The sequence below is a fragment of the Aythya marila genome (assembly GCF_965140915.1).
Source record: "Aythya marila genome assembly, chromosome: 1".
NCBI classification, from domain to species: Eukaryota; Metazoa; Chordata; class Aves; order Anseriformes; family Anatidae; genus Aythya; species Aythya marila.
The window spans coordinates 198351921-198379889 of record NC_139042.1 but is presented as its reverse complement, the minus strand read 5'-3'; the positions used below and the strand labels follow the sequence as shown (position 1 = coordinate 198379889).

At 34.2% G+C, this 27969-nt stretch overlaps 1 protein-coding gene across 3 annotated transcripts in view; it reads left to right on the top strand.

Moving 5' to 3' along the window:
• SEMA3A (semaphorin 3A) overlaps positions 1-27969 on the top strand; it is a 342073-nt gene that overhangs the window by 205073 nt on the left and 109031 nt on the right. For all 3 annotated transcript variants that reach the window (XM_082760949.1, XM_082760950.1, XM_082760951.1), the window contains 2 exons: positions 13253-13410; positions 16232-16294. In XM_082760949.1, the coding sequence (XP_082617075.1) occupies positions 13253-13410; positions 16232-16294 (221 nt within the window). The remainder of the gene's footprint in view (positions 1-13252; positions 13411-16231; positions 16295-27969) is intronic.

The window sequence follows — 27969 nt, the reverse complement described above, 5'->3', positions numbered from 1 at the left end:
GGCTTCTGTTTTGACAGGGACACAAAGTAAATGGTATGAATATGAGCTCTGATCTCTGCCTAGGTAGATAAAAGTGTAGTTTTCATGGCTTGAGCAAAAAAAGGTATACTGATTGTCATTAATATTCCACTGGAGCATCAGAAACATGCATTATTTCTCTTCTCTGATACAAAATTCCACTGAACATTATTCCTGATGATAATGCTGAGGATAATGATGCTATTGTGTTGGTGCAGTGAATAAGCTGTCATTTATTTAGATAGACAAGTCACCTAGGATCAGTGATGTGGATGAGACTTCCATTGTGCTAGTGTAAATAAAGAGGTAAAGAATCCAAAAAAATTAACCGGGAATAGGCAATATTGAAGCTTGGTAGCCTTCTTGCCAGGTTTTCTTAATTAATTTAATTAATTTAATTAATTTATTTGAAGAAAATTTCATTTTATCACTTGTTTTTGTTAGTTTGGGAATGGTATTTTCACTTTTTCAATGGTCACTTGTATGCATGTTACCTCCTTCCTCCTGATGCTTGCTGTAGAATGTCAGAGGAGCTGGAGCTGGAGACACTGAAGTTCAGCCATTTCTGCTGATAGCATCCAGCAGAAATCCACTGAGATGTGGTTCACCTGGAACTGGCCAAGTGTGTTTGCAGTAAAAACATCCTAAATTACATTCAATTATCTTTGAACTCCTTTCTAAAAGTGCCCTAAATAGACCCTGATGCACCAGGTGATTTGGTGTTCAAGCAAATCCTATTATATTTACATTGACATGTCTTTAAGAAAATGAACTTGTGCTCTGAGGTCAAGCACCATGAAGTTGTATCCAAATCTTGTCATGCATTAAGACCATCCAGACAGCAGGTGCTATGTGAGTGCTGATAATTCACTCACTTTTCCTCTTCTGTCTCTACCAGAAATTGCTAATGATTCTTTCTGATGTTCATTTAAAAGATCAAATATGTACAAGTTATTTCAAAACAAAAGGTATTTAGAAGAAATTAGAGGTTGAAATGCAGTTGCAGAAGATGGATTCAGTCAAAGACTCTAAGGGGTAGCAGAGGAGGAAGGAAGACGGGCTAAGGAGGCTCCAGAGGCAGCCACGCTGCACAGCTCAGGTGAGAAAGGAGTGGCAACAGTTCTTTCATCTAATTATATGTCATATATTGCAGTTGCCTCTCCTCAATACTCAAGTCATGGCTGTACTTGTATTCACACATGATGAGGTGGAATGTATGACATCAACCACAATCATATCAAACCCATAATAATGGTTTCCATGGGAAGAAAAAGTAGTGTTAGGTCAATCATGTAGTGTTAATTCCCCCAAATAGTCACTAAACCTCTTAGAACTTGAATTGCAGGAACTCTGTTAGCTAGGAGCTGTGTCTAAATTAAATTCCCTTTTAAGAATTTATTTTTCTCTATCTTATATAAAGCCTTGACCCTTGAAACTATGAACAAATCCTAACATCTACATCAGCCCATGTGAAGCATTTGCATAGCTTAACTGTGTGTTGTGTGAAGTGGATTAAGACATTTTTGGGGAAGCTTTTAAACTAGGGAAAGCACTTTACAATATAATTTATTTGTGTTATCAGAATTACAGTTCAAAGTTGTTTGCATGTCACAAAATTTTCAGTAGAAACACACTCTTCCCAGCCCCTTTGTACTATGGACATAATCCAGAAAAAAAATGTAAAAATTATATATATATATATATATATATACACACATATATATATTTCATGTTGAACTTAGCTGTAACATAGAAACTTGTATTTCCTCCTTTGAGAGTGCAATAATTACAAAACCCCTGAAAGTGGAACTAGTTTGGTTGGTGTAACCTGAAAGAAATTTAAAACTTTGATTGATAGAGTAGCATTAAATGTGGAAAAAAAAAAATATATATATATATATATGTATCATCACTTATTCTCTTTTGGCATAGAATTCTGAGCAAGGAGGGTCAGTGGTAGAAGTCCCTCCTTTTATGTGCTATGATTAAAGTGCATTAGTAGAGTTGTGGCAGTCTGTATGTGAGCTACAGAGACTGTTTAACTGCAGTCAGTGCTTTCAGCCTCTTGATGAAATTCATCCAAATCCTCCCCTGCGGATTAGAAGAAATAAGAGCTATCAGAAGAGGGAAAGATGTAAATCCAAGCATGAATTTTACTCATCCATTCTAATAATGTGAAAAGACAATTCCTCAAAGTGCTGTTAATGTGATCAAAGTGAAGAGTGGATCCCATTCTGCAAAAACAAATTTTAACAGAAGGAGTGTTGATAGCTATGTCTGAAATTGAAAATATGAGGTCACTGATTTGTACCCGTATAAGAAAAGCTGGACACAGTCCATCTAAGCCAGCTGTTATATAAAATATAATGATTTACCTACAAGTAGAACTACCCCAAAGTCTATTTGCATTTTTTTAATCACAGGACTTTGAAGCACAAGCACAAGGCAGAAGCACAAGGATTTTTTACATGATTTTCAAGGATAAAGAGACCTTTTTTTCTGAAGCAGGTCAACTGCACTTTCCATTATAAATCTACCACTGAAGTTCTGAGAACTCATGTACTCATTCAATTTTGCAGTTTTACATATGCAACTGAATTTCCAAGGAAGCTTCCTAACCCTATTGTACATATTAACTAATTCACATTGGTAAATAATTCATGTAGTTTTTTATTGTCAGTTCAATAATAATAATAATAATAATAATAATAATAATAATAATAATAATAATAATAATATACTTTTGAAACATTGAAAAGGACTTGTTTAATTTCAGACAGAATCTCTGTTGGATTTTCCCCTATTTCACAATATTTTAGGCTGTAGAAAGACACTCTTGCTTCCTCTTGGGCCAGTGACGGTTCTGCTGTCACTCAATGTTGGCTGATCCATCACAGGTTACTCTCAGCCTTACACTGCCTCAAATTTGACATCCAAATCCTTCATGGACCTACTCCACAAGTCTCTCCAAGAGTCAGTGATAACTTTGTTGTCAAATACTAAAGTCACATTTGAAAATAAAACCTCAGGATTTCCCCTGATATCCTTAACAAACTTAATACCTCATATTTACTAATTCTTTTAATGAGCTCAATTATTTTTGAAGTATATAAATTTGGTACCTGAAACCAAGATTTATTTGATGGTTATGATGAACTTTCAGCCCTGAAAAAAGAAGATATTTGCAGAGGAAGGATTTTGTTATAACATCTTCAACTCCAATACACTTGTTGACAAATTTGTTACTCTTGATTCTTAATAGTCAATGATGTGTGACATGTAAATACACTGACAAGACTTTTGACTTACAGGTTAAATTATCAGGAATCTAGAATAAAAGACAGACTTATTAAGAGATGAATAAAAAATAAAATTAAATTAGAAAAAAAAAAAATAACAGACCTCACTAAGAGAACTTCTCAAAAAGTTTTCTCAAACATCATGGTATTTTAAATAATTTATTGCTTGACCAAACTTGATAGGTTTTGACATTACTGAGTTAATTTTATTTTCAACTGAGAAGTTTTTCTGTTGTTGTTGTAGTTTTATTTTGTTTTGTTTTGTTTACAGAAATTATGGTGTAAAGAATTTAATTCTCAGGAGCAGTAACAGTAACAGTATAAGTAAATAAATCTTAGACTTCCCAAATGTTACCTGTGCAAAAATCAGTGTGTAGACGTTTTGTCTTTGCATGGAGTTTATCTGACCTTTGTTCATCATTACGATTATAAAAATACATAGTCATATCATACCAGCTGAGCTTACTTCTGAGTAACTTGCTTGCCTGTTTAGTCTGGCATAACACCCTAGTCATTCAACTTGGCATGATTAGATGAGGAACAAAATCAATTAATATTTACTAATATAACTCTTAGCCAGTGTTGTTAGTTACACTGTTAGTGTACCTGTTGTTACACTACCGGTATGCAAGTGAATTTAAAACTATCTCATATTTGCCTTATTGAAGCATGGTCAATATTTTGAGCAAATAGGTGTTCCTATAGGGCAACTGTTCCTTTCTTGCTCTATACTGTGGTTGGTCCCAACTTGTGGGTAGGCTATGAAGAGGCTAGGACATGTCAGTCTTCTTATCTTGTTCCCATGTGGCTAAATGAAATACACTTTTGCCCTGGGAAAACAACTCTCTATCTGTACTGGTAGTCATTGAAAAGGTGTTCATGCCTATGTGATTTGATGTTTAATGTGACAAGAATGGAATTGTTTATAGATAAGGTAATCGAAGTAACAACTACCCACAATTTCACTTCTTGATAATGTTCTGCATGTTGAAGCCTAAATTTCCTACCGTATCATAGAAATGGATGAGAATTCATGAACTATTAACCAGATCTGATAAATGAGATACTTAATGAATGGGATTTAACTGGCTGTTTACCTGTACTAGCTCAGACGATAGAAAAATGTACGGTCATCAGTGCCCCATTAAACTAGCCAGACTCATTCAAGGTATATTACTCAAGGTACAGTACTGAACTAGTGTGCCTATAGTGCTTCTACTATTTGAGCTAGAAAAGAATCATAGAATCATAGAATGATAGAAAGGTTTGGGTTGGAAGGGACCTTTAAAGACCATCTACCCAACCCCCTTGCCATAGGGCCTTCCCAAAGCCCCATCCAACATAGCCTTGAATGCTTCCAGAAATAGGGCATCCAAAGCTTCTCTGGGCAAAATGTTCAACTGCTTCACCACCCTCACATTAGTGAATGTCTTCTGAATATCTAATCTAAATCTATCCTCTTTTAGTTTTATTACCCTTTGTTCTATTACATGCCATTGTAAAAAGTCCCTCTTCATCTTCCCTTTAAGTAATGAAAAGTTGCAGTAAGATTTCCCTGGAGTTTTCTCTTCTTCAGGCTGAACATCCCCAGCTCTCTCAGTCTTTGTAGGAGAGGTGCTTCAGCCCTCTGGTCACCTTCATGGCCTTCCTCTGGACTTTCTCCAACAGGTCCTTTGTATGCTTAACACAGTGCTCCAGGTGGGGTGTCATGAGGATGGAGTAGAGGGAGAATCACCTCCCTCAACTTTCTGGCCATGATGCTTTTAGTGCTGCCCAGGATACAATTGTATTTGTGGGCTGCAAGCACACACTGCTGGCTCATGTCCAATTTTTTATCCACCAGTACCCCGAAATCCTTCTCTGCAGGGCTGCTCTCAGTCCGCTCATCCCTCAGTCTGTTCTGATGTATGGGATTGCCCTGACCCAGATGCAGGACCTTGTTGAAATTCATGAGGTTCACATGGGTCCACCTCTCAAGCCATGGTCCTTCTAGATGGCATCCCTTCTATAGGGTCAGCTGCACCACTCAGCTTGGTGTCATTTACAGACTGCTGAAGGTGCACTCATTTCCACTGTCTCTGTCAATGAAGATACTAAACAATGCCGATCCCAATATGGGACACTGATGGACAGCACTTGCCACCTGGATGTTGACTGCAACTCTGAATGTGGCCATCCAGCCAATTCCTTATCCTTAAGGAATTCCTTTTCCATGGATAAGAAATGTTTGGAAACCATTCTCATTAGATCATTATTGAGCTACTGTGAAGGTCACAGTTACATATATACTAAAACCTTGCTCACAAAATCAAATACATAATATGAGATATTACAATAGCTTCAAGAACATATGATATTGAGCTTTACAAGCCCTTGTTTAGCTCGGAGGTTAATAATTCTCATGTTTTATAAGAAAATGACTGAACAATAGGGATAACCTGGATTCACTTTCAGAGACAAAAAAAAAAAAAAAGACAAATAATACAAATAATAAAGGGAAAATAGGTTGGTTTTTGAAATCTAAATGTTTTATGTCTTTAAAATATCATGTGACTCATTCAATTATTCAAATCAAGAACACTTTAAGGGCTGTCTTGTAGCTAAATAGCGCTGACATTAATGAGCTAAAATCTACTCTCAGTTTTACAGTATAAAAACCATATGCATCAGTATTTTGAAGTCATAGGAGTCCTTGCTTATGCTGGCACAACTGAAACAAAACATTGGTGCAACATTCCTCCTTCCAAGTATCTGGTTTTAATCAAGTTATACTCATGGCCCTCAGTGTGTTTGTTTGTTTGTTTGTTTTTTGTTTTTTTTTTTTTTCCTCTCCAGTGGAAGATAGGCAGGAGTGTTTCATTTAAAATGCTTGGCTTACATCACCAGTGCACAAAAAACTGTATATCTTGTCTTAAGTACTTCTAATTGATAAATTGTAATGAAAATATTGTTCTATGAACTATGTTTCTAACTACATGCTCCTGAAACTAATGTTTTACAGAAAAAAAAAAAAAAAAAAAAAAAAAAAAGAAGTTTGTTTTCTTTTCCTTCTTTTTTTTTTTTTTTTTTTTTTCTCTCTTCATCCAGTAGAGTTCAGTGAATCCAGGTGATTGGCAACTGTTATGATAAGGTAGATGAGGAGGATGAAAGCTAGGATTGATTGAACAGCTGTGAGAGGCTCTCTTCCAATTGTATTTTGATTACTGATAAGATAACCCTCCCTTTTCACCCAGTCATTTATCTCATTGAAATTACAATAACACAGAATTGCCATCAACAACAAATGCTGTGTAGTTTCAAGTTTATCTGGCTCATACTGCACCAAAAAATAACATAAAATAACATAAAATAAAATAAAATAAAATAAAATAAAATAAATAAAATAAAATAAAATAAAATAAAATAAAATAAAATAAAATAAAATAAAATAAAATAAAATAAAATAAAATAAAATAAATGCTGACTGCAAAAGTTTTATTTTTATATTACTAAAAATAGATAAACCACCTCAGTGGTGAGCACGGTATGTGAGCACCGTGTGAACTTAAACACTTTATAAATCTGTATTTCGTTTCATATCAAATAAAAACAATCACTTTCCAATATTCTCGAGTAGCATAATTCTAAAGTTATGTAAAAGTGTAATTTTTTGAGGTTTTGTGTTTATTTTTGTCATTTTTATTGTTTTTTTTTTTATCATCTGCTGATAACAAATAAGTGAGTTAAAGCAAAATATAAAGCAAAACAAAAGTTTCCTTACTAAGGGCTAAATCCTAAGGTCCCAGTGATGTCTGAGGTGTAAGTGAAAGAAAATAACTGAGATATAAAGTAACCAAAAATAATATGTATGTGTATATATGTATATACATATATATATACACATGCATATATGTGTATGTGTGTGTATATATATATATATATTCAGGTCATTGGTTGTGTTACTCAGCATTAGACTTGGAATGGGTACCAGCTCACCTGACTTCAGATACTAAGTACCCAAATCAGTTCTTGCCAATGTTTTCAGTACCCCAGTGAAACATCAGTCTGTATGCATTGTATTTGTTATCGAGTTGGGATGGAGAAATGACATACAACAAACCTGGTGCCTTTTTACAGTGATATCCCTAGTTTGCCAGATATGCTCTGCTGTCTGAGGCCTTTCAGGAAACTATCATAGTTTCCTTTCAATCCCTGCTTTTTCCTTAACTGTTTGTCATGGGCAGACTTTGCCATTGGCACTCAGAGCAATAAATGTGGAGGCTATAGAAGATAGACTATCCACTTTTTCCTTTCGTGGAAGAATTGACATTTTAGTATTCAGCAAATAATCAGAGAGTAATGACTAATTTATATCTGGGACTATTGAGGCAGATAAACAAGAAGATATACCAAAAAGGCACAATATGCATCTGTGTAAGCAACAAATGCATGTGTAAACATGCGGCCACCTGATATTCAGTAGCTAAAGTAAAAGCCTGGCGAGAGAAGAAGGAAATGTTCTAGCATGACGTTGTGGGAGGCATTGCTCACAATCCAGCAAGATCCCTGTTTGATGGCATAATATGCATTGACTCATCTTTTATCTATTGCTAGGAGATATACAACGAGATCTTATCGTTACAGGCAAAGGAATGAAGGCCGAGAATTTTGTGCAACCAGCAACCCACTCACTTCTTTCACAAGCGTGTTATGACGAGCAGAACTGACTACGTAATCCAGTCACTGCAGAGTCACCAGTAATAAGGCGGGCAGATCTGAATCCTAGTAAAGAAACCAGTGTTTTTCTAGATATTGATATGACCCCTTTGATACTTATCAACAAAAATAATCTTGTCTGGCGTGTTGTTGTGAAGACTGTAACAGGATCACAAACCAAAGCTTGCACATTTTCTAATTTCTAACACAGACAAATTCCTGTACACTAGAAAGATAGTGTGCCTGGTAGTAAAATAAAATTAAAAAAAAAAAAAAAAGAAAAAGTGTTTTTCTTTTGTTGTGTTTTCTTTTTGATAAGCTCTACCGAAGTAACACAGACATAAAGCAAGGTTTATAGTAGAATACCAACCAGGGATACAGCAAACCTCAGGATCTGCCTAACTGTATTCATCTGTATTCATCTTAGCTATAGCAATGGTTTTCTGGTTTATTCTTTAATGAAAATGTGTCATAAAAAATAAACCAAATCTACATTCCTTGTGCATGCATATTTCCATTTATTTCACTTCAGGAATTAGACCTTCTGTGTCTATACATACTATTAAATTGCAATTCCATTAGAAAATTAAATAATGTTGTGTTAAAAGAAAGGCAAGATTTTGGGACTGGTTTTCTTCTGTAAATGTGCCAGCTTGGTCTGGCAAAGTGAATTTTCTGACACAAGTCAGACCAGATCAACAGAAACATCAGTTAATAGAAGAAAGACCATGTAGAGACTACAGAGACATACTGAAAGAAGGTCAAATACCAGAAAGCTTGGACACTGGCTGAGAACAGAGAATAAAAACAAGTCAAGACAGTGAATTTAAGGTGGTTAAAATGAAGTGGTCAGTAACAGAATCTGCCCCACTACGCTACAGTTGTTTTTAGTGAAAATCCATTATAATATGATGGTTCTTTTTAACATATGTTGCATTTCAATGATTAGTTTTGGTCACTTGCAACACTCAAAATAAATGTGGGAAGAAAGCACCAATAACAAAAGCAATGAAATCTTTATTATTTACAAAAAACATGACCAGTAAGTTTGCCTCATACAGCATTTTATAGATCATATTGCAGTCATAATGAGCACAGACCAGGTTTATAGGAAAAAGCTCAAAGCAACAAGAAGGATGATAGCTGAAGAAGTGTCAAAATGAAATAAGAAAATGATTTCTGAACAATTATTGAAGAAATGGTTCTTGGCTGCGACAACTTGTGGAGTGATGTTAACCTCTTTGTAGTAAAATCAACTGGAGAAAGCATAAAGGAAGTAAAAAAAAAATGTCTTTCAATATAGGCAACTACTATATGTCTACAAAGGTCATGGAGATGCCAACATGAACAACAAGAAAAATGAAAAGGAATTAGTGCATGCATAATAGACAGTATTAATTTCATTGACATATTGAAGGCATTCATAATTTTCCTCTTGTAATTGCAATGCAATCTTTGTTGTAAATCTTAGTTTATTTTAGTACTGATCAGCTATGTACCTTGCCAGCATGACTGATTGACACTCAACAGAATTGATGGATGTCAGTGCCCTTCTGGGAATGTGCCCTGTCACAGCAGTTTGTGTCATTTTCCCAGCGATAGTCACTGACTGGATACTGAAAAGACACTGGATGGTAAACACTTTGAAACTAATTAATTTGAGGAAGTGGAATAATTAATTTGTATTGATTGTGCAAATGTCATTGCTTTGCTCTTCAACAGTCCTTTCCAGAATGTCATCTAAAGCTATATTCATCACTGGAGAAATGTACTTTAGAATAAACAGTAGAGAAACTACAGAGTTTACTAAGGTTTTCACCTCCTAGTTTTGTTGTAACTCTATCCTAATTAAATTAGCAGTGAATGAGAATCATCAGTATCCATATGTCATTTTTCCCTCAACCTATATCCTTGATCTGATTCCTGATAAGGAGAAACATGATTTCACATTATTTAAACTATACTGCTTGGAATATGCCGAGGCCTAACTTTTATTTTAATTTTTGAAAGAAACACAATAAATCTATTCATCTCCCACAAGAGTGAATAATAGGTCATTATAACAGATCCTGGATTTAAATCCACGAGAAAAGCCCTAATCTTGGAGAAGATGAGGATTTTTATTTTATGTTATTTTAGTTTGAAGCTGTTACACACTCCAAAGAATCACAAGAAATATATATATAAAAAATAATATTATTTCTCTATATGGCTACACCTGGTCCTTTTAAGTTATGCCATGGGGGGTTACGAACAGTGAAGGTGATGATGTTGTTTACTCTTGGACACAATAAACTTTTGATTTCAATGTTATAATCTGGAATTTTTCATCAGTATTAGAAAGAAAATAAAATTTCAGTTACCATCTGTAGATGTGAATATTTAGAACTTTGCAATAGCAAAATCATACTGGGCTTGTTTTAAACTAAGTAGCTATCTGCCTAACTGATATTCTTTCAGTTTAGATCAGATTCACATGACTTCAGCAGACACTTGTCTTTATCCACAGCTACAAAGGGCAGAATCATACCTATGTGAGTTCAAACCAAGAGAGATGAAGAAAATTACAAAGCTTTTTGACAGTTATATTATAAGAAAAATGATCAGATACAGATGACAGCAAAGCATTTCTAGCCAAGAGTGTTCTAAGACAAGTTAAGCAATCAATCATCTGCATCGCTCACTATTCAGTAAGTCGACATTCAACATTTGAATCAGTCATTACAATGTAAAGAGAATTAGTAAAGTCTCTAACAAAATGCAAATAAGTGAACTGGAGGACAATACAGTCAAATTCTAAAACTTGGCAGGAAGCCAGAAGAATTATTTTGACAAGACTGCTTGGAGTGATTTTATTTTTTCTTGTTATATTAAAATTAAAAAAAAAAAAAAGGAAACAAAAAAAAAAAGGAAAAAAAGGAAAAAAAGGAAAAAAAGGAAGGAAGGAAGGAAGGAAGGAAGGAAGGAAGGAAGGAAGGAAGGAAGGAAGGAAGGAAGGAAGGAAGGAAGGAAGGAAGGAAGGAAGGAAGGAAGGAAGGAGGGAAGGAAGGAAGGAAGGAGGGAAGGAAGGAGGGAAGGAAGGAAGGAGGGAAGGAAGGAAGGAGGGAAGGAAGGAAGGAGGGAAGGAAGGAAGGAAGGAAGGAAGGAAGGAAGGAAGGAAGGAAGGAAGGAAGGAAGGAAGGAAGGAAGGAAGGAAAAACAAAAGAAAAAGAAAGAAAGAAAGAAAGAAAGAAAGAAAGAAAGAAAGAAAGAAAGAAAGAAAGAAAGAAAGAAAGAAAGAAAGAAAGAAAGAAAGAAAGAAGCTTGTCTTGAGTAGTATGAGTTTTTAAAAAGTATTTTGCAATAAAAATATATAGTTATATTTAACCAGGAAAAAAAAAAAAATAGAATGAGAAACAAAATATAGTGCTGATCTCTTTGCTCTCTTTTTATGTGAGTAAACTCTTGGTTGGTAGTAAACTCTTGGTTGGAAGTGAGAGTTTTTTTCCAAATAACTGAAAAAATATTGGGGTAACACTGGGCTGAAGAATGGATCTTCTTAGGTTTATCTTGAATATGTTGCCTACTAATTCTCCCCATTTTAGAATATCTGTCATTATAGAACATCTGCTTCCAAATCTACCTGGTATAAATTAATGTGAAAAATAGGTTTAACATCTCAGGAACTACTAAGATGGAGGTGTTGAGATTCTGTGAAATTATAAGTACCACTAGAGAATTCTCATCCAACACCTTCCTTGTTCTGATTAAAGTAAAAGATGGGAAGATGAGAAGAAAAAATAAAATAAAATAAAATAAATTGAGAATTGAGGTAAAAAACAACAGCAATAATCAAAACAGCAAATATAAAAAAAAATATATATATAATAATAATAATAAATTAAAAAAAAAAAAAAAACAGAAAGGGAGGAAGAGGAAGAGGACAATTAACAACAACACTTGATTTTTATATATATATAGGGAATGTTATCTTATACTTACTAATCAATTGGATCAGTGGTGGAAAATGTGAGTGATCTTATTGAAAACCAAGAAGTCATAACAGGTAAGCTACACTGTTAGGCAGAACCTAAACATTTGGAAGCTGTTTTAAGAGGAAGAACATGCATCCTTGGCTTGGTAGAGCTAACAAATTTTAGCAGCCTGAAGATGTGGGTATGTGGAGTGTGGTCCAAGCTCTTGGATCCCAACTTGTCCACTCATCTGTCTCCAGGGTGCTGTGTGAGGAGTTATACTGGTAACTATGGAACTGTTTCTGCTCCTAAAACTGTGTTTGCTTCTGTATATCACAAGGTCATGGCTTGAACCACATAGTTTTTGTCTTCACAGGGAAAGTTTCTTATCAGCAATTTGCTAGCACAGACATGCCTTGAAATGATAGTGTTGGCTTTGGTCCCGATATGAATTTGGGTGGACAGGAATGAAGAAAGGGTGTTTTTGTGAAAGTTTATACTTCCAAGGTCTGCATTATTTTATGGCAAACTATTTTTAAGCACTTTCAGGTAAATACGTTTGTCTTTGTTAATATTTGTGTATAGTTTAGAAGACTGTGTGGATCCTTGCACTGAAAAAATTCTGTCCTTGGCAAATGAAATAACTGTGAGGAGTATTAGGACTAGGCAATTATTCTTGAGTTTAAACAGAAGCAACATTTACTTCTCTAGTTTTATTCCTGTGATAGATAAGTACACAGTTCCAAGTAAGGGAACAACATGCTGCCAGTGTCAGTAAGCTGGAATGATTGCAGTGCATGTAAGAAAAAAAAAGAAAAAAAGTAAGACTTGTGTCTTTTTATGCAATTAGCTAGTCCTTCTTACAGTTTTCTCACAATTTACAGATGTGTAGAATAGTTTTGTATGCTAGAAATATGAGATTTTGTGTTTAGATGTGTTTTTTTATCAGCTGGTCATCTTCAGCTTTGTGTCTCTAAGTTTTACTTTTTGAACAAAATTGAACATAGTCCAACAGTTGAAAAGTTATATGGATGGAATTTCACCACCTAAAACCTCATACAGGAGTTTAATTGACTTTGCTGATGATCTTTGCTTGTGTAGAGCTGAATCTCACTAGCTGTTTGGGTGTGGGCACTTGAAATAACACTCACAGACTCAGGTACATACCACTTTCACTGTGTTTTGCTCAATAAGTATAAATTCCAGAAATAAAATCCATACAAGTCAAAACATGTCTGTAATTTATTTGACCATATTAGCATAGAAAGTATTACCTTTATCTTGCAGAAATGTTGGAATCCAACAATATAATCAATTTCAATGGACTAGCTAATAGCTCCAGTTACCATACTTTCCTCTTGGATGAAGAAAGGAGTCGGTTATATGTTGGAGCAAAGGACCACATATTTTCTTTCAACCTGGTTAACATCAAGGAATATCAAAAGGTACCTTTAGTCATGTTTTACATAATATAAACATATACTTTTAATGTTGTACAATTGTTATTATCCAGACTATGTTAGGTACTAGATGAATTATGTGGTAAGTTTTTGGATATCAGGAACACTACTATTGCTAAACAGACAAATATTTGCTGACTCTTGAAAAAGAAATGTATAATGAACCTATAAGCTATGATTATGTATTTATCCCTCTATGAAAAATAAATTGCAAGTGAACAATCCAGTTATTTTCCAAACAAGACATACTTCATGTTTGCTGCTAAAAACAAACAAACAAAAACAAAACAAAACAAAACATAACTACTATGTCAGTTTACACAAAATGGCCTCATTATTCTGCATTTGACAAAAAAAAAGCTGTTTGTCAGTCCAAATGTTGATTTCTCTTCTTTAGTCCAGCACTTTTAGGCAACCTACTTCTGCTGCTCATAAACCAAAATAGATTAAGTATTAATAAAAGACGAATAGATTCATAGAAGCTGGGCATTCTTGAAGGAAAGTATAATTTTCCTGTAGAAGCTGGAGATGAATTAAAAGTAAACCAATCGTTCAGAGATGTTCTGGAATATTCTTTTGTTGGAGTCTAAATAAAACATCTTATCTTTTAATTTACTTGAGTGAGACAAAATGCTAAGAAGGTAAACAATGGCATGAAAGTTTGATTTGTTATACTTAAGTATTTTGATGGCACATTTTAAAGTCCAGGGAATACCCTTTTATGAGAGATATATTACTCCAATACAAGGGGATTTTTTTTTCTTGGTGTTCCTGACCTTTTGCCCATTTGACTATTAGCTTCCTAAGATGATAGTAATAAATACCTTGTGTTTTCTGTTCAGAGGGAACATTCATTTGTATTCTCTAAGGAAAAAGGATAAAAAGAAAACTGGGCATTTTCTTTTCTATTCTCTTTAGAGCAGCTATAAAGGAAACAAGCTATTTATTTGAATTCTCTGAGGGACTCATAGTTTAACGTGCAAAACATCTGGAATAATTAAAGTAAAAAAGGTGTTTCCACTGCAGAAAACAGTTCTGCAGAATGGCAAGGATTGTATCTTACATACTAAGGCATTCAGATGCCTTTGTAATACTAAATGAAATGATAAAAATATGCATATTATTAAATTAAATAAAGAATTATTATTGGTAACATGGAACTGAATGGTGGCAACAAACTTAAAGAACAGACTTGCAATTTAGACTTTAGATTTAAGAATAAACAAAAGTATTAAAGAATTTTTTGATCTTATTATTAAATACAGGAGGGTCACTGAAGAAACTTTGATCAAAATCACAATGAAGTTGGTTCTGCACCTGAATTCCAACTTCAGCAATCATTGTTCCTACCACAGTAAAAAGAACTAAAGTTTCTGTCTAAATGCTGATAACAATATATGACTCCAAAGAACAACAACTCAAAAAGCCAAATTTTCAGTCTATTAAAAATAGTTTGGTTTTGCTGACATTTAAACCAAACCAGAGAAAATACTGTGTTGTGAGAATAAGAAAGAAGAACATCTAGCCTTTAATTTTATGGATTAAAATATTGGTTTGATTAATATAGAAATCTTTGCCCAAAACTTGAACTGAACTTGAACTGGTCCTTTTGGGAGATCTGAGAAGCTTGGTTAATGTTTTTCAACCTAGTAAATTTTGATTTTCACATGTCTCTGCACATTTTAAACTGAGAATAGGAACAGGAAGTAGCAGGAATCCCTTTGAGAGCGAATGTTCTAATAAAATTTTCAGCCTTATTTTATAGACTTAAGATGTTCAATTTCTGTTTGGATTTTGTTACATTTTAAGAAAATTCTGAATTTAAAAGTGTGGTTGCAAACTGTATTTTTAAATGACACATATAATATTTCCTTCATCCTTTCTTGTCATCCTTATTTATTTATATATTTATTTATTTATTTATTCATTTATTTTTGTTTTGAATAGTTTGCTTTTTACTTTTCTTTTAGCAAACAGTATTGAACACTATAGTTGTAATCCAGACCTATGGCCATTTATATTGCATTATCTGAGGCTCCCAAATGAATAGCCTGGCATTTTATGTTAAGATCATGTTTTTTTCTATATGTAATTCCTAAAAGCTTTGGGAAAAAAAAAATAAAATAAAATAATAATAATTTACTGTGAACGTCTCTGGATTTTCTCTGTATGAGGTTAGATCCATTTTCTGCAAAGCAGACATTACAGTAAACCTAGTTTTACGTTTACTTGTGTTAGAGTAGCTTTATAGGAACTACATAAACAAATTTACTTCAATGGTGTGATACTTTTCAAATACCACAACATTTTTTTTAATTATTATTATTTATTTAACTAAACCTACTAAATGAGTGAACTGCACTGAAATACACTGAAAAGGTAAAATTTATGATTCTGAGAACTATGAGAATTATGAATCTGATATTTCACATAGATCAGGTTTATTGCTAGTATCTGATTCTTTTTTTGTTGTTATTTGTGTCTTTGTTTCATTATATTACATTTAAAAGTGGATGAACACTCACTTAATGGAGAGTCAACATTTTCTTCATTTGTATTCAAGATTCATTGCTGCAATTCACAATACAGATTATATCACAAGATTGTTTTTACCATGGTTCCTATTATCTCTGTTTTACTCCTATCATTTCAATTCTTTGTTGTCAAGTTTTATGGAAAAAAAGGAAATAAGGAAAAAAATGGGTAAAAGAGAAATTGGGTAAAGACATGCTGTAACATTTGGTCTGCAATTTGCAATTACTGAAGCTTGAAATAACACAATGTGATTTTTCTTCTGTGTCTTTAGATTGTTTGGCCTGTATCTCATTCCCGAAGGGATGAGTGCAAGTGGGCTGGAAAAGATATTCTGGTAAGTACGAATCTTTTTAGCATTTTTTTTTCTTTTATAAAATATTTTAAATATTTTATTAGGTCTTATTGTATTAATTCTTAAAGTATTTTTCCTCCTCTGTAAGGCTACACATATGATTATAACTTCAAATGTAAACTACTTCAACCTTCTAAATTCTTCATAATGAAATTTTACCTTTATAACCAAGAGTTATGACCAGTTTTTTAATGAAAATTATGTAAATGAAATTGAATTTATTTACAAAACAAAACAGAACAAAGCCAAAACAAACAACAACAACAACAAATACAACTCTTCTTAAGAAAGAAAAGGGAAGAAATACATCAAAATATGAAATATTAACCCTTGCATAATTGTCTCCTGATCTCTGGTCACTTAAATTTTGTCTTCATTTTTCACTCTTTCAAATTTCAAGCAGACATTTCTCTTTGTGACATCTCACAAGTAAGTGGGTTCCTCTAAACTCTTCTCTGCATGGAGTTCATAGGAAAACATGGTCAGATTGATTTTAGCATTCTGCATCACTTTTGGTACCTCAGGATAGACACTGTTACAGTAGGCACGATTTTCTGTACATTTTCCCTCATTCCTCTGTACATCATATTCCCTGTATTTATGAGGTAGGAGAGACATAACCCATATCCCCCAAATAATACTCATCCTGCACTGGTAATAACTGTCTTCTTTATAGCAACAGCATGGGAATGTGAGGACAGGGCTGAAGAAGAGAAAAAGGAAAAAGAAAAAAAAAATTCAAACAAATACTTGCAGAACATAGCCAAATGAGAAATCATTGTGGCTGCCAAGGTATAACTGACAGTAGAACTTGGCCTCCTGTATATATGCTATTGGCCTGATTTTCAGAGTTGATTCCGTAAAATATTCATAATGCCAACCGTATGCCTCTAGAGAGCTCCTTTTGAATAATTTCCTAGGTCATAATAAAAATAGTATCATTGGTCTTTACCTAGGACATAGAGGACAGTTGTCTTTATAAAAAGCCATTTTGGAACAGCAGAGGTGAATTAGGTAAAAGCTAAAAATCATAGGCTAAGATATATATGTGAAAGGGCAACTACAGTTTCAAAGGGCAGCTACAGTATCAGTATACTTGGGTTATCTTCTTAAATAGAAATAATATGTTCAAATTAATCCTATTTCATATTAGCAAATAATTTTCAGGAGTGTATTACAAGGTGAGGACTATACAATCTAATTTTCAAGGTTAAAAAAAAAATGAGGTTGATGTTAAATGCCTGAGCAAATTACTAAAAATACTAAAGTATAATACAGTCATTTTTTTATGGTTAGAAACCTAGAAAAATAATGAGATTCAGCACTGAGAATGAAAGCCTACTTTCTGAATTTTTAATACTTTTTTTAGAAGTTCACAACAGTACAGTATGAGTAAGTTCTATAGTTTGCACTAGGATGACTCCAATCACACAAGATGCACTTTATTATAAATGGAGTGAGCTTGGAAGTTCAGGGTCCCCCCCATCCTCTGACTCCTGTAAGCTGTAACTAATTTATCGACCTTTAATCTTTTGCTTTCTATCATATTATGCTTCTTATATTTGCATCCTATGATATTAAGACAGCAACACCATAAGTAAGACACCATAATATCACAAGTAAAAGGTGAAGCTAATACCACACGACAATGCTTGGTATGATCTGGCACATTAGGTTTGTTTTATATATATATATATATATATATATATATATATATATTTATTTATTTATTTATTTATATAAAGCACCTATCACGTATTGATAAACACTCTTTGGAACCACTCTGACGGCAGGGGTAAGAACAGTGTATTCATTAGAAGCAACACAACTATGACTTGGTGGAAAAGACCAAGGCAGAAGGGGAGCACAGCACTCAGGACACAATGCAGCCCAAACTGAGTACTATAGTAGTGCAGAAAAATATTGCTAGAAACAGATAATTAATTTTGGAAAACATTTTTCCCATACTTTTTTTTTTTTTTTTTAATATTTCTCTACAAGTTTAGATTGGAAATAAAAATGAAGAGTTTATATTTAATGTGGGTCTAGTTTTGGTAAGAGACTAGAAAAATAAAATATATACCTTGGTGTGCTCATGCCATCATCCTGGAATAATTACTGCTACCTGTTATTGCTGTAAAACAATGCATAACAAATTATTTAATGTAACTTCTTTAACTGTAGTTACAGACCACTTAAGAAATGTATTACTCCTTCCTTATTTATTCCTTAAAGCCATTGTCAGTACCTTGGGAGTGTGAAATATAAAGGACATAAATATAACTCAACTGGTTCTCATTACTGAGAACAAGAGAAATAGAGGACAAGTAACATGCAGTATGAAACATGCTTTATTTAATATTGCTTTCAGCAATGTAACACTGCTAAGATATTAGATACTCTTCACTTGTGATGGTTCAGAACTTTCTAAATGATAGTATATACTTCTACATTGAGGTCTTAAAAAATTCTTTTTTAATTATTGATCTCTAGGGGAAGTGAGTGCTGAAAATGCAAGTCCCCAGTATTAGGCCAGGTGCGCTGCAGCAGCTGCAGTGCAAGTACAACCCTGTCTCTGCCCTGCTCCTAACCTCAGCTATGACCTCAGAGGTTTCCTCTCGTAATTATAAGAGGTAATTTACCATCATTTTTACTCCTTCAGAGGGTTTTCTTGTACTGACACTGTCAGTCATGCCAATCTGGGAGCAGTAAGTAGGCTTGCAGTTCAGGACAGCTGGTGTGGGATTCAAGGAGTGTGGCTTACTTGGGCTGCTCTTGCTCTCCTGGTATCCCCTTGTTCCTTAAGCAGTCATTCTCATTTCTATTTCTTGAAGGACTTATTGTATGTTAATTAGTTAAGCTTTGCTCACTGTACAGATTGTGGTGGTTTTACCGTGCTGGGCAGCTAAACCCCACAACCGCTCTCTCACTCCCCCTCCTTTAGATAAGGAGGGGGAGAAGTAAAGCAAAGAACAACTCACGGGTTGAGATAAGGATAATTTAATTAAAGGGAAATAATTATAATAATTAAATAAAGACTACCATGAACTAAACAATTTAACTAAGGGGAAATAAAAGGGAAAGGGGAAAAAGGGAGGAAAACAAACAAACAAAATAAATGAAAGCTATATGGAAGTGCAGAGGAAAGAAATTACTCTCTACTTCCCACAAATGAGCGATGATTGACCACGTCCTTGAAGCAAGGCCTCAACGCACGCAGCCGGTGTTCGAGAGGAGGACCGACCTCTTCTCAACGAGAGCCCACCCCTCCCCTCTTCTTCCTGTTTCCACCTTTTATTGCTGAGTGTGACACCACATGGTATGGAATATCCCTTTGATTGGTTTAGGTCAGCTGCCCTAGTGATGTTTCTCTCCTCACTTTTTTGCCCACCCCCTAGGAGGGTTAGAGAAAGGCCCAATGCTGTGCCACTGCTGCTCAGCAGTAGACACAACACTGGTGTGATAACACTGCTGTTCCAGCTACAAGTACAGAGTACGGCACTGAATGGGCTGCTGCCGGGAAAGTTAACATTCCAGCCAGACCCAGTACACGGATAGATAAACATTTTTTTAAGTATGCTTCAGATCTCTTTTCCTATGAATAAGCTGGGGAGAAGAGAGGCTGAAAGACCTCATATGAAATAAAGTAGGACTTCTCTGACAGCAGTTAACTGTTAGACTCTCCACAAAATATAAATTAAATAATAATAATAGCAATAATAATAATAATAGTCACTGTCCCGTGTAAGTCCATAGTATTACAATGTATTTCCATTACGGAGTATGAACAACACCACAGTAATATAGTAAAAATTAAAGGCTATATAACTAACAAATATGGTATTTGCTTATGTAATTCAGCTAAATGAGTAGTTCTGTGAGGCTTTCTTGCTATTCTGGACCTCAGTCTCTCATTTGATTTATTCTAGTTGCTCTAAGCCCTGTGAACATTTCTCATGATTCCTGACCAGACCTTAGTAATGATCAAAGAAGACAGAGTCTCTACAGAACAGTTCTCAGTTTTTACACTCAACTTTACAGTGCAGACATGTTTGTAGTCATATCCCTCAGTAGTGAGCCTAAATATTTTGATTTTAAGATCTCACAGGCACCTGGATCCCAGCAGGAACACATGACTACCTCTGCATTATATTACATATGGATTAAATAACAGGTAACTGCTAAAAAAAAAAAAAAAAAAAATCCTGGGATGGCATAAACCAGCAAAGCAAAACTTGAGTCATTTACAAATGTTACCAGAAACACTAGCTGCTTTTGCAGGAAGGAATAGATAAATAGTTTGTTGAGTGGAAAGGTCTTCTAGTCCTTAAACTATTAATTTACTATAGTTTAAAAAGTTTTGACTACTGTCTAGTCAATACACTTCTGACTAGAGCACCATAACAGTAGTTTACATGGTACACAAAAACTCAGAGAAATCCCAATTAAATAGTATGATAGATTTCTACAGCTTGAAAGCTACACAGATGTGCTTCTGAAGGGTACCTTAGGATTTTCTTTTCAATTCTGATTTGACTTTCTAATTTATTTAGCCACTCTTAAATATCCCAGCACAAAATAAATTGTTAAAACGTTCCCTTTTGGACTTGACTAGTTTAAATCTTTAAATTTCAATGAATAGTTTTACAGTCACATAGAAAAAGATAAACAATGACAGGTATTTATAGAAAACTTTCATATAATATGAAATCATGTTTTCCTTGGATTTTTCTAGTGAGAATTAAATGGTGATATACAACCAGATAGAAAGATTATGAAGCTTTTTTACTTGGTACTAGCAAGTTTCTCCATACATTCCCTCACATAAACAAACAGGTCTGCAGAGTTAGACTTTCATGTCATCACACTTAATAGCTAAACAGTATCAGCACAATTCTGTGTATCAACACATTATCTGACATCTAAGTCAGCTATTTAAGTGTCATTAGGTTTTATCTAGTTAACATTTACCTGAATTCAACTGTGATTGACATCTTAAACTTGATAGGTCTCTAGGTGGTGATTTGAAATCGTTTCAGATGAGAAACCTATTCCCAGTTTGGAAGAATTTTTAGACTCTTTATGGTAGACATAATATAGCTATATATTCTGCTTCTTTGCATTTAAGTGTGGCTTAATCATTGAGTTCATGATTCATGTGGGTAGAATCACGTGGCTGTAATTTAGTTCACTCTCTCATTTAAGATAATACTCATGCCAAAATGTTCATGTGTCATCTAAATTTTTGCTTTCTTTAAAGTTTTCCAGATCCTCCCTAAATCATAGGAAGATTAACATCTCCAAAGCAATGTGTACAATGATTTGATTGAAAAAAAAATAATAATAAATAAAAAAAATTTTGTGTAGCTTAGCAAGTGTCTCTCAGCCATATCTGGTGATACTTTGAAAAAAAAAAAAAAGTTGGCAACAAATGAGCACAATTGCCTTTAATTCATTTTATTACTGTTGTTGCCTTAGGGAAAATAGAAGAACATGGAGGCAGAAAGCAAAAGTAATTCTTTTCATCTGTTATTGTAAACAAAGATCTGAAGACGGATTCTGAAAATTAAATATACAATGCTGGCTGGATCTAGAAAGCCGGCTTCTAAATTCATCTGATAGTCACAGTTTATCAGGTCAAATTACCCCTGGCCTTTTTTTTTTTAATTTTTGGCCAAAGAGAAGTTTGTCCCTCTCTTTCAGTGTTCTTCCTTTAGAAGACATTTACAGACAGATATCCAGCTTTTCTATTACCAAATTTTATCACTGTAACCTTTTTCTTTCTGGCTCCCTGTCTCCAACATAACAATGAAATCCTTTGAGCATACAGACCCAGGATCATCCAGCCTACGGAAAGAGGAAAGGGGATGTCTGCATGTCTCCTGGGAGTAGGAAGGGATAAGTTAAGCAATAGATCCAAAGCAATGGACCTCCAATGAGTTTAAGAACAGAATTTACTCTTCGTGTTAACATCCACAAGGAAAAATGTGACTTCTGAGCTCTTTGGAGACAAACAGTGCCACCTCATATCCTTTCCGACTCTATCACTTATCCCAGTCAGTAATCCTGGAAGAAGTTATTACTTTGGGGTCTTCTTATTCCTTATTCCTTATTCTTGTCCATAATCTTTAATGTTGGCATGATTTCCTACTAAGGCATTTTTAACCATTTGGGAGAAGAGGGAGTGAGGCATTTTGTAAGTTTTGTGCTGCTGCATAGAACTGCTTTGCATAGACACAACATAGAAAGACAGAATGGGAAAAAAAAAAAAAAAAAAAAAAAAAAAAGTACAACAAACCTATAGTTCCTTCACTTAGAAGAAGTGAACTGAGTATGGTAAAGAAGAAGTATAATACACTGGAGTCTTTTAAAGTAAAGTCCTGTGGAGATTTCTAACATTATTCCTCCCTACCCTCCCCCAGGAAATTCTGGCTGTGCCAGATCTAGTTCTTGGACACTTGATGGCACAAATCCTCATTTATGGCAGAGTCCATTCAAAAGTTAAGCCTACAGCTTGTGTTCATTTAGACATTTGCATATGTTCTTTATATGAACTTACCAAGACAAATCAGTTACTATAAGGTAACAAGTTCTGTACTTATACAGAGGAAGGATTAAGTTAGTAATTGTTCAGATGTTCATAGTTTACCCATTTATGTATCACAGGAAGTCATTTATGTCTTTGAATGTGGGGAACAAATTAACATAGATCAAAGAGAAAACTAATTTTCCAATTTCTGGCTTATATTTTTTTTTATAGGTGTAACTAGAAATTTGCCTCTGAAGGAAACTTTATATTGATCAGATTTAATGCAGTCTTGCAGAAACAGCATTTTGTCTTTGAAGTATGAAGTTACAGGGGCAAAGAATGGAAAGTAAAGGAGAAATGGAGGAAAATTTGTTTCCCAAATTATGGGTTTTAGTTTCCTATCAATATGTGTTCCTCATGAACCCAAGTTTGGCCTTCATAAAGTCTTGAGAATTACTTTTAATTGCAGCTGGGTTACCAGCCATTACTATTTTAAAATGATTTTGGATAATTTCTTGTTGTGATTTATTGCATCTCAAGATGTAAATTTGTCCTTTATACATTTCTTTTCAGAGAAACACATAACTGGATAATTAGTAAAAATTATGGAGATGTTTAGTCCCTGTTTTCTTTCAGAGCTTCAGTCTGAACCTCACATAATAAGAGAAAAGTGTTTCTCTTGGTATCATTAACATTTTTTTCCCCTGAGTTTACTAGAGGTTCTTTCTATTTTAGTGAAAAGACTAATTTTTAGGTTGTTGTTGTTTTAATAAAAGCAAGTACAGTTTAAAATTTAAGGATAAGTCTGCTCTCAAAGATCACATACCACAGTTCCTTTATACTCAAGATGTGATTACTATTTCCCTGTTAAATTAGTCCACAACTAATTTTATTTCTGCAGTTCTGTTACTTGCATACACCAACCAGTAGTTCCACTAAATTCCTCTCTGCTGCTCACAAGTTTAATATTGTTTGTTTCTTTTGGAGTAAGTGAAAGAACTAAATACTAGTTATAGAGAAAGTTCCTAAAATAACCAAGGAAATGATACCTAATTATTTCCTATGTCAAAGCTAACGCTTTGTTCAATTTCCACATCTTCACATCAACTAATCTTCTTTAAAAAAAAAAAAAAAAAAAAAAAAAAAGCCTTTTTACTGTAGAGAGAGTTTTGTATTCTGAAGATAGTGGAACAAGAAAATTAAGAATACTAAATAGAGAAAGAACCTATATATTTCTTTTTTCTTTTTTTTCTTTTTTTTTTCTTTTTTTTATTTTCTTTTTATTTTCTTTTTTTTTCTTTTTTATTTTTTTTTCTTTTTTTCTTTTTTCTTTTTTCCTTTTTATTTTTTCATTTTTTTCTTTTTTTTTCTTTTTTTTCTTTTTTTTTCTTTTCTTCTTTTTTCTTTATTTCTTTTTTTTTTTCTTTTTTTCTTTTTTCTTTTTTCTTTTTTCTTTTTTCTTTTTTTTTTCTTTTTTTCTTTTTCTTCTTTTTCTTTTCCTGACTGTTCAAAATGATCTGTGTTGGAACAAATTATCTGTTGATTTCCCCTTGAATAATCCCTTGCTGATTAACATGTTTCAAAACTTTAGATTATTTTCAGTATATCATGAATCTCAACATAAATAAATAAATAAATCCATTTGGTACCAATTTTTTACTGACTGGGAATTTTAGGCTTCTGTCCCAGTTCGGTATCTATGGTTTCAGAACAGCTTAATTTCCACACCCAAATGTAAAGATTCCCACAATAAGAAACATGTAACTTTGTAGTCTAGTTTACAGAGTGTTTTTATTTACAGACCCACATATTGCTAAGCAACTCTCCCTTATGAATTCCAAAGTCTTTTGCTTCCATTCAACACTTCACACATTTACATTCACTTTCAACACAGAGGCTTTGAGTATATTTATTTTAGGTGGTTGTGAGTGGAAGTCATTACAGGATATGTCTAATGCTGAATAAAGACAAGCTGATATGGAGTCTAAGTGCTCTATGTGCATATATAGCAGGCTTGGCAACCTGTTTGTCTGAAATACTCCACCCAATTAGCAGGTGTTGATTCTGTTCGGAAAGGCAGGATGTATTCTGATTTCTCCAGAAGACAGGTGATTACCCCACCCAGATAGAAGAGATAGCTGGGAGAGACGCTTTCGATCTAGACTGTGGTCGCAACTTAAATTGCTGCTGGGCTTGGTGAGACTGCCTGAGTTGAAACCAAGCAGTATAGTTCATTGCTTTGCTAATAAAGCCATGCCCAGAATGTGGGACAGCTTTAGTCTACGGAGCAAAAACAGTTTTGTTTTAAAATTATGGTAAGGAAAGGATTGTCTTCCATTTGACTTCAAGGCATGTTTTGAGTTATTCCTGAAATACTCTTCTGTTACTTAAATAACTTAATTCTGTTCTGTAGGAAGTAAATACTATTGAAAAACATAACAATTAAAAATAAAATAAGTTTCTTGCTAAAGCTCCTGGAAGGGTTCAGTGTAAAATGACCATGTTATTTTTGCAAAATCCTGAAAACAGTTTGCTGGACTGCTTCCACAAAAGACTTTGGTTTGTATTGTTAACTACACATTAACCAGATGTACAAAAATATGAGATGGTCATTAAAACAGGTATGTTGTACTGCAGCCTTTTCTTGGCATATGTCTAGCTGTTCACAGGTCTAGAACAATTATCTGCATCTGCTAAATGAAGATTTATGGACTGGAAACATGTCTCCTAATTTGGACATAGTGAATACAGAACAATTTGGAGAAACTTTACTTCTTAAGACTTTAAGCAATTGCTAGGCCATACAATTAATGATAATAACAAAGATTTGAAGACCTGTTTAACTGGTGTGTTTGGTCCACAGTACCAGTAGTGAACAACTACCCTTACAGGTAGACAGACAGAAAGGCAGGCAGGCAGCGAGTCATTTTTTGTTTCACCCTCACTGGCAAAAAGCAGGAAGCCAAAGAGCTTTCCATCTGCTGTGCAAGTGTGCTGACAATTACATTGTTTTCTAATATAGCATGCAGGTTTGTGGCTTGAAGGAATCAGGACATAACTGCTTTATTTTTAGTGGCTTTTTTATCACATACTTTGTTAGTTAGCTTTTTGGTTTTTTTTTGTCTTGATGCCTTAATGGTTTAAATTCATGCAGACATCCTGCAACTTGAGTAAATCATACATTTTAAATATTCTCATGAACTCTTGTCATATCAAAAAAAAATCAGACAGATAACAGGCGTAACTTAATTGGGAAGATAACTGGAAGTACAGTAAGCTGCACTAGGCAAGCAAGAAAGAATGTCTTATCAATCCTCATCAGCACCCTCAGTCTGAAATTTCTCAGGGCATGGCTTGACAGCAAAGGAAAGTTTAGATATGGAACTAATCAAGCAATCATCTTTAATTTTGGCAGTGGTGACCATGTCTAAGAGTAGTGTCATTCCTGGCATCACGGGAGGGGTCAAATCCTCTAGATCACAATACAGTGCAAGGGCCACTGGATCTCAGGATCTGGCAGCTTTTTCTGAGCTCTAACGTACTGAAGATCTTCAAAGTACAATTAGAATTCAGTTCAGAAAATAACGTAAATTTATAAAAGAGATTAAGTATTTTATTTGCCAAGAGATATCCAAGGTTTCTATTGGATATATATATATATATATATTATTTTTAACGGATTTTAACTGATGGGAAATCCCTAAGAACTAAGTTAATAGAAATCCCCTCTGTAACACAGACCCCAGTATTTCAACTGCTCAGCTAACTTCACTGCAGACAGATTTTCAGAGGGTAGGACCATAAAACATTGAACCTGCTGATTGCAAGGTACAGTAATGAGAAAACAGGGATGGAAATGAAGTTATTGATCCAAACTCTGGGAGATACACAGCAGTAAATCACAGTCTGCAAATGTTTTCATGCCAGCTGCGTGCATTGCTGGCCCCTCCCACTCTAAAATCTTACACATTCAGGTTCATTTGAAATGTTATCTCATGGAGTACAGGTGCCACGCATGATTCTCCCACCCATCAAACCCTGCGCAAAGCTTCTAGTACTGGGAGATATTCCCATTACTGCCAATGCAGCAGTGGTTTTGCAGCAGTTACCAATTAGCTTACTCGAATTAAATAAAATTTTTAAAGGATCATTGCCATTTAACAGGACTGGAATGATTTGCTCTGTTCCCTGCCTACTTTGGGCCTCTTTAAGCAGACTTTACTATTTGACCAATGTTTTTAAGTGCTACTGTAATGCAAATAGGGAAACAGTACAAATTCTTAAATAATTTTACTGCATTTTACAAAAAAATAAAAATAAAACTAAAAAATCGTGCAAGTAGCAATGAAATGTGTAGCTGTGAAAGTATATGCATTGCAGAACTCACACTAAGAAGGGCTTCTTTGTACGTTTGCTGATGTGCTAAAGAGTTTGCAGGATCTAGCTGACAACTATTCATCTGTGTACAAGGAACTAAATATATATTTATTGCACTAACACTCCAGAAGTATTTTTCCTGAAACAATGCTATTACATACTGAAAAAGATACCTAGCCAGTACAGACTGAACTGACTGCAGCTGGCAGTAGACCACCGGCAAAAGAAAGAAGTGAAAAAGCTCCCTGATAACTTGGGAACATCTTTCAACAGTGTAATAAATATGAATGACAGCAGTAATATCAGGGTTTACTTATTCTCCATGGATTCCTGACCTCGCCTCTTGAGAATTCAACTAATTAGACAGAGGGAAAAAAAAAAAAAAAAAAAAAGTAAACATATTAATTAAACTCATGCATAGGACTTGATATGGAAACTGTCTGTTCACTTGATTTGAAAGACAAAACATGTATTTGTTTTGTTTGTCCAGCTGTTAGATGGTAGCTTTAAATCCCCTTGTCTATCCAGTTTAGACAAAACCTTCTGATAATTTAATCACGTAGTTATGTGGGAAGGTTGAAATAAAGGAAGAATGTATGACAGGGTCTGATCATTATCTGGATTAAATCAGCAGAAAACTGTTGAAGCTAATGATACTGTAATAGATTATTTGGCCTTTTACTCAGTGCCCTGCATAATCTGTCCACTTATATTTGCTGTAGTATCTCTGAAGCAGTATAGACATAAATTC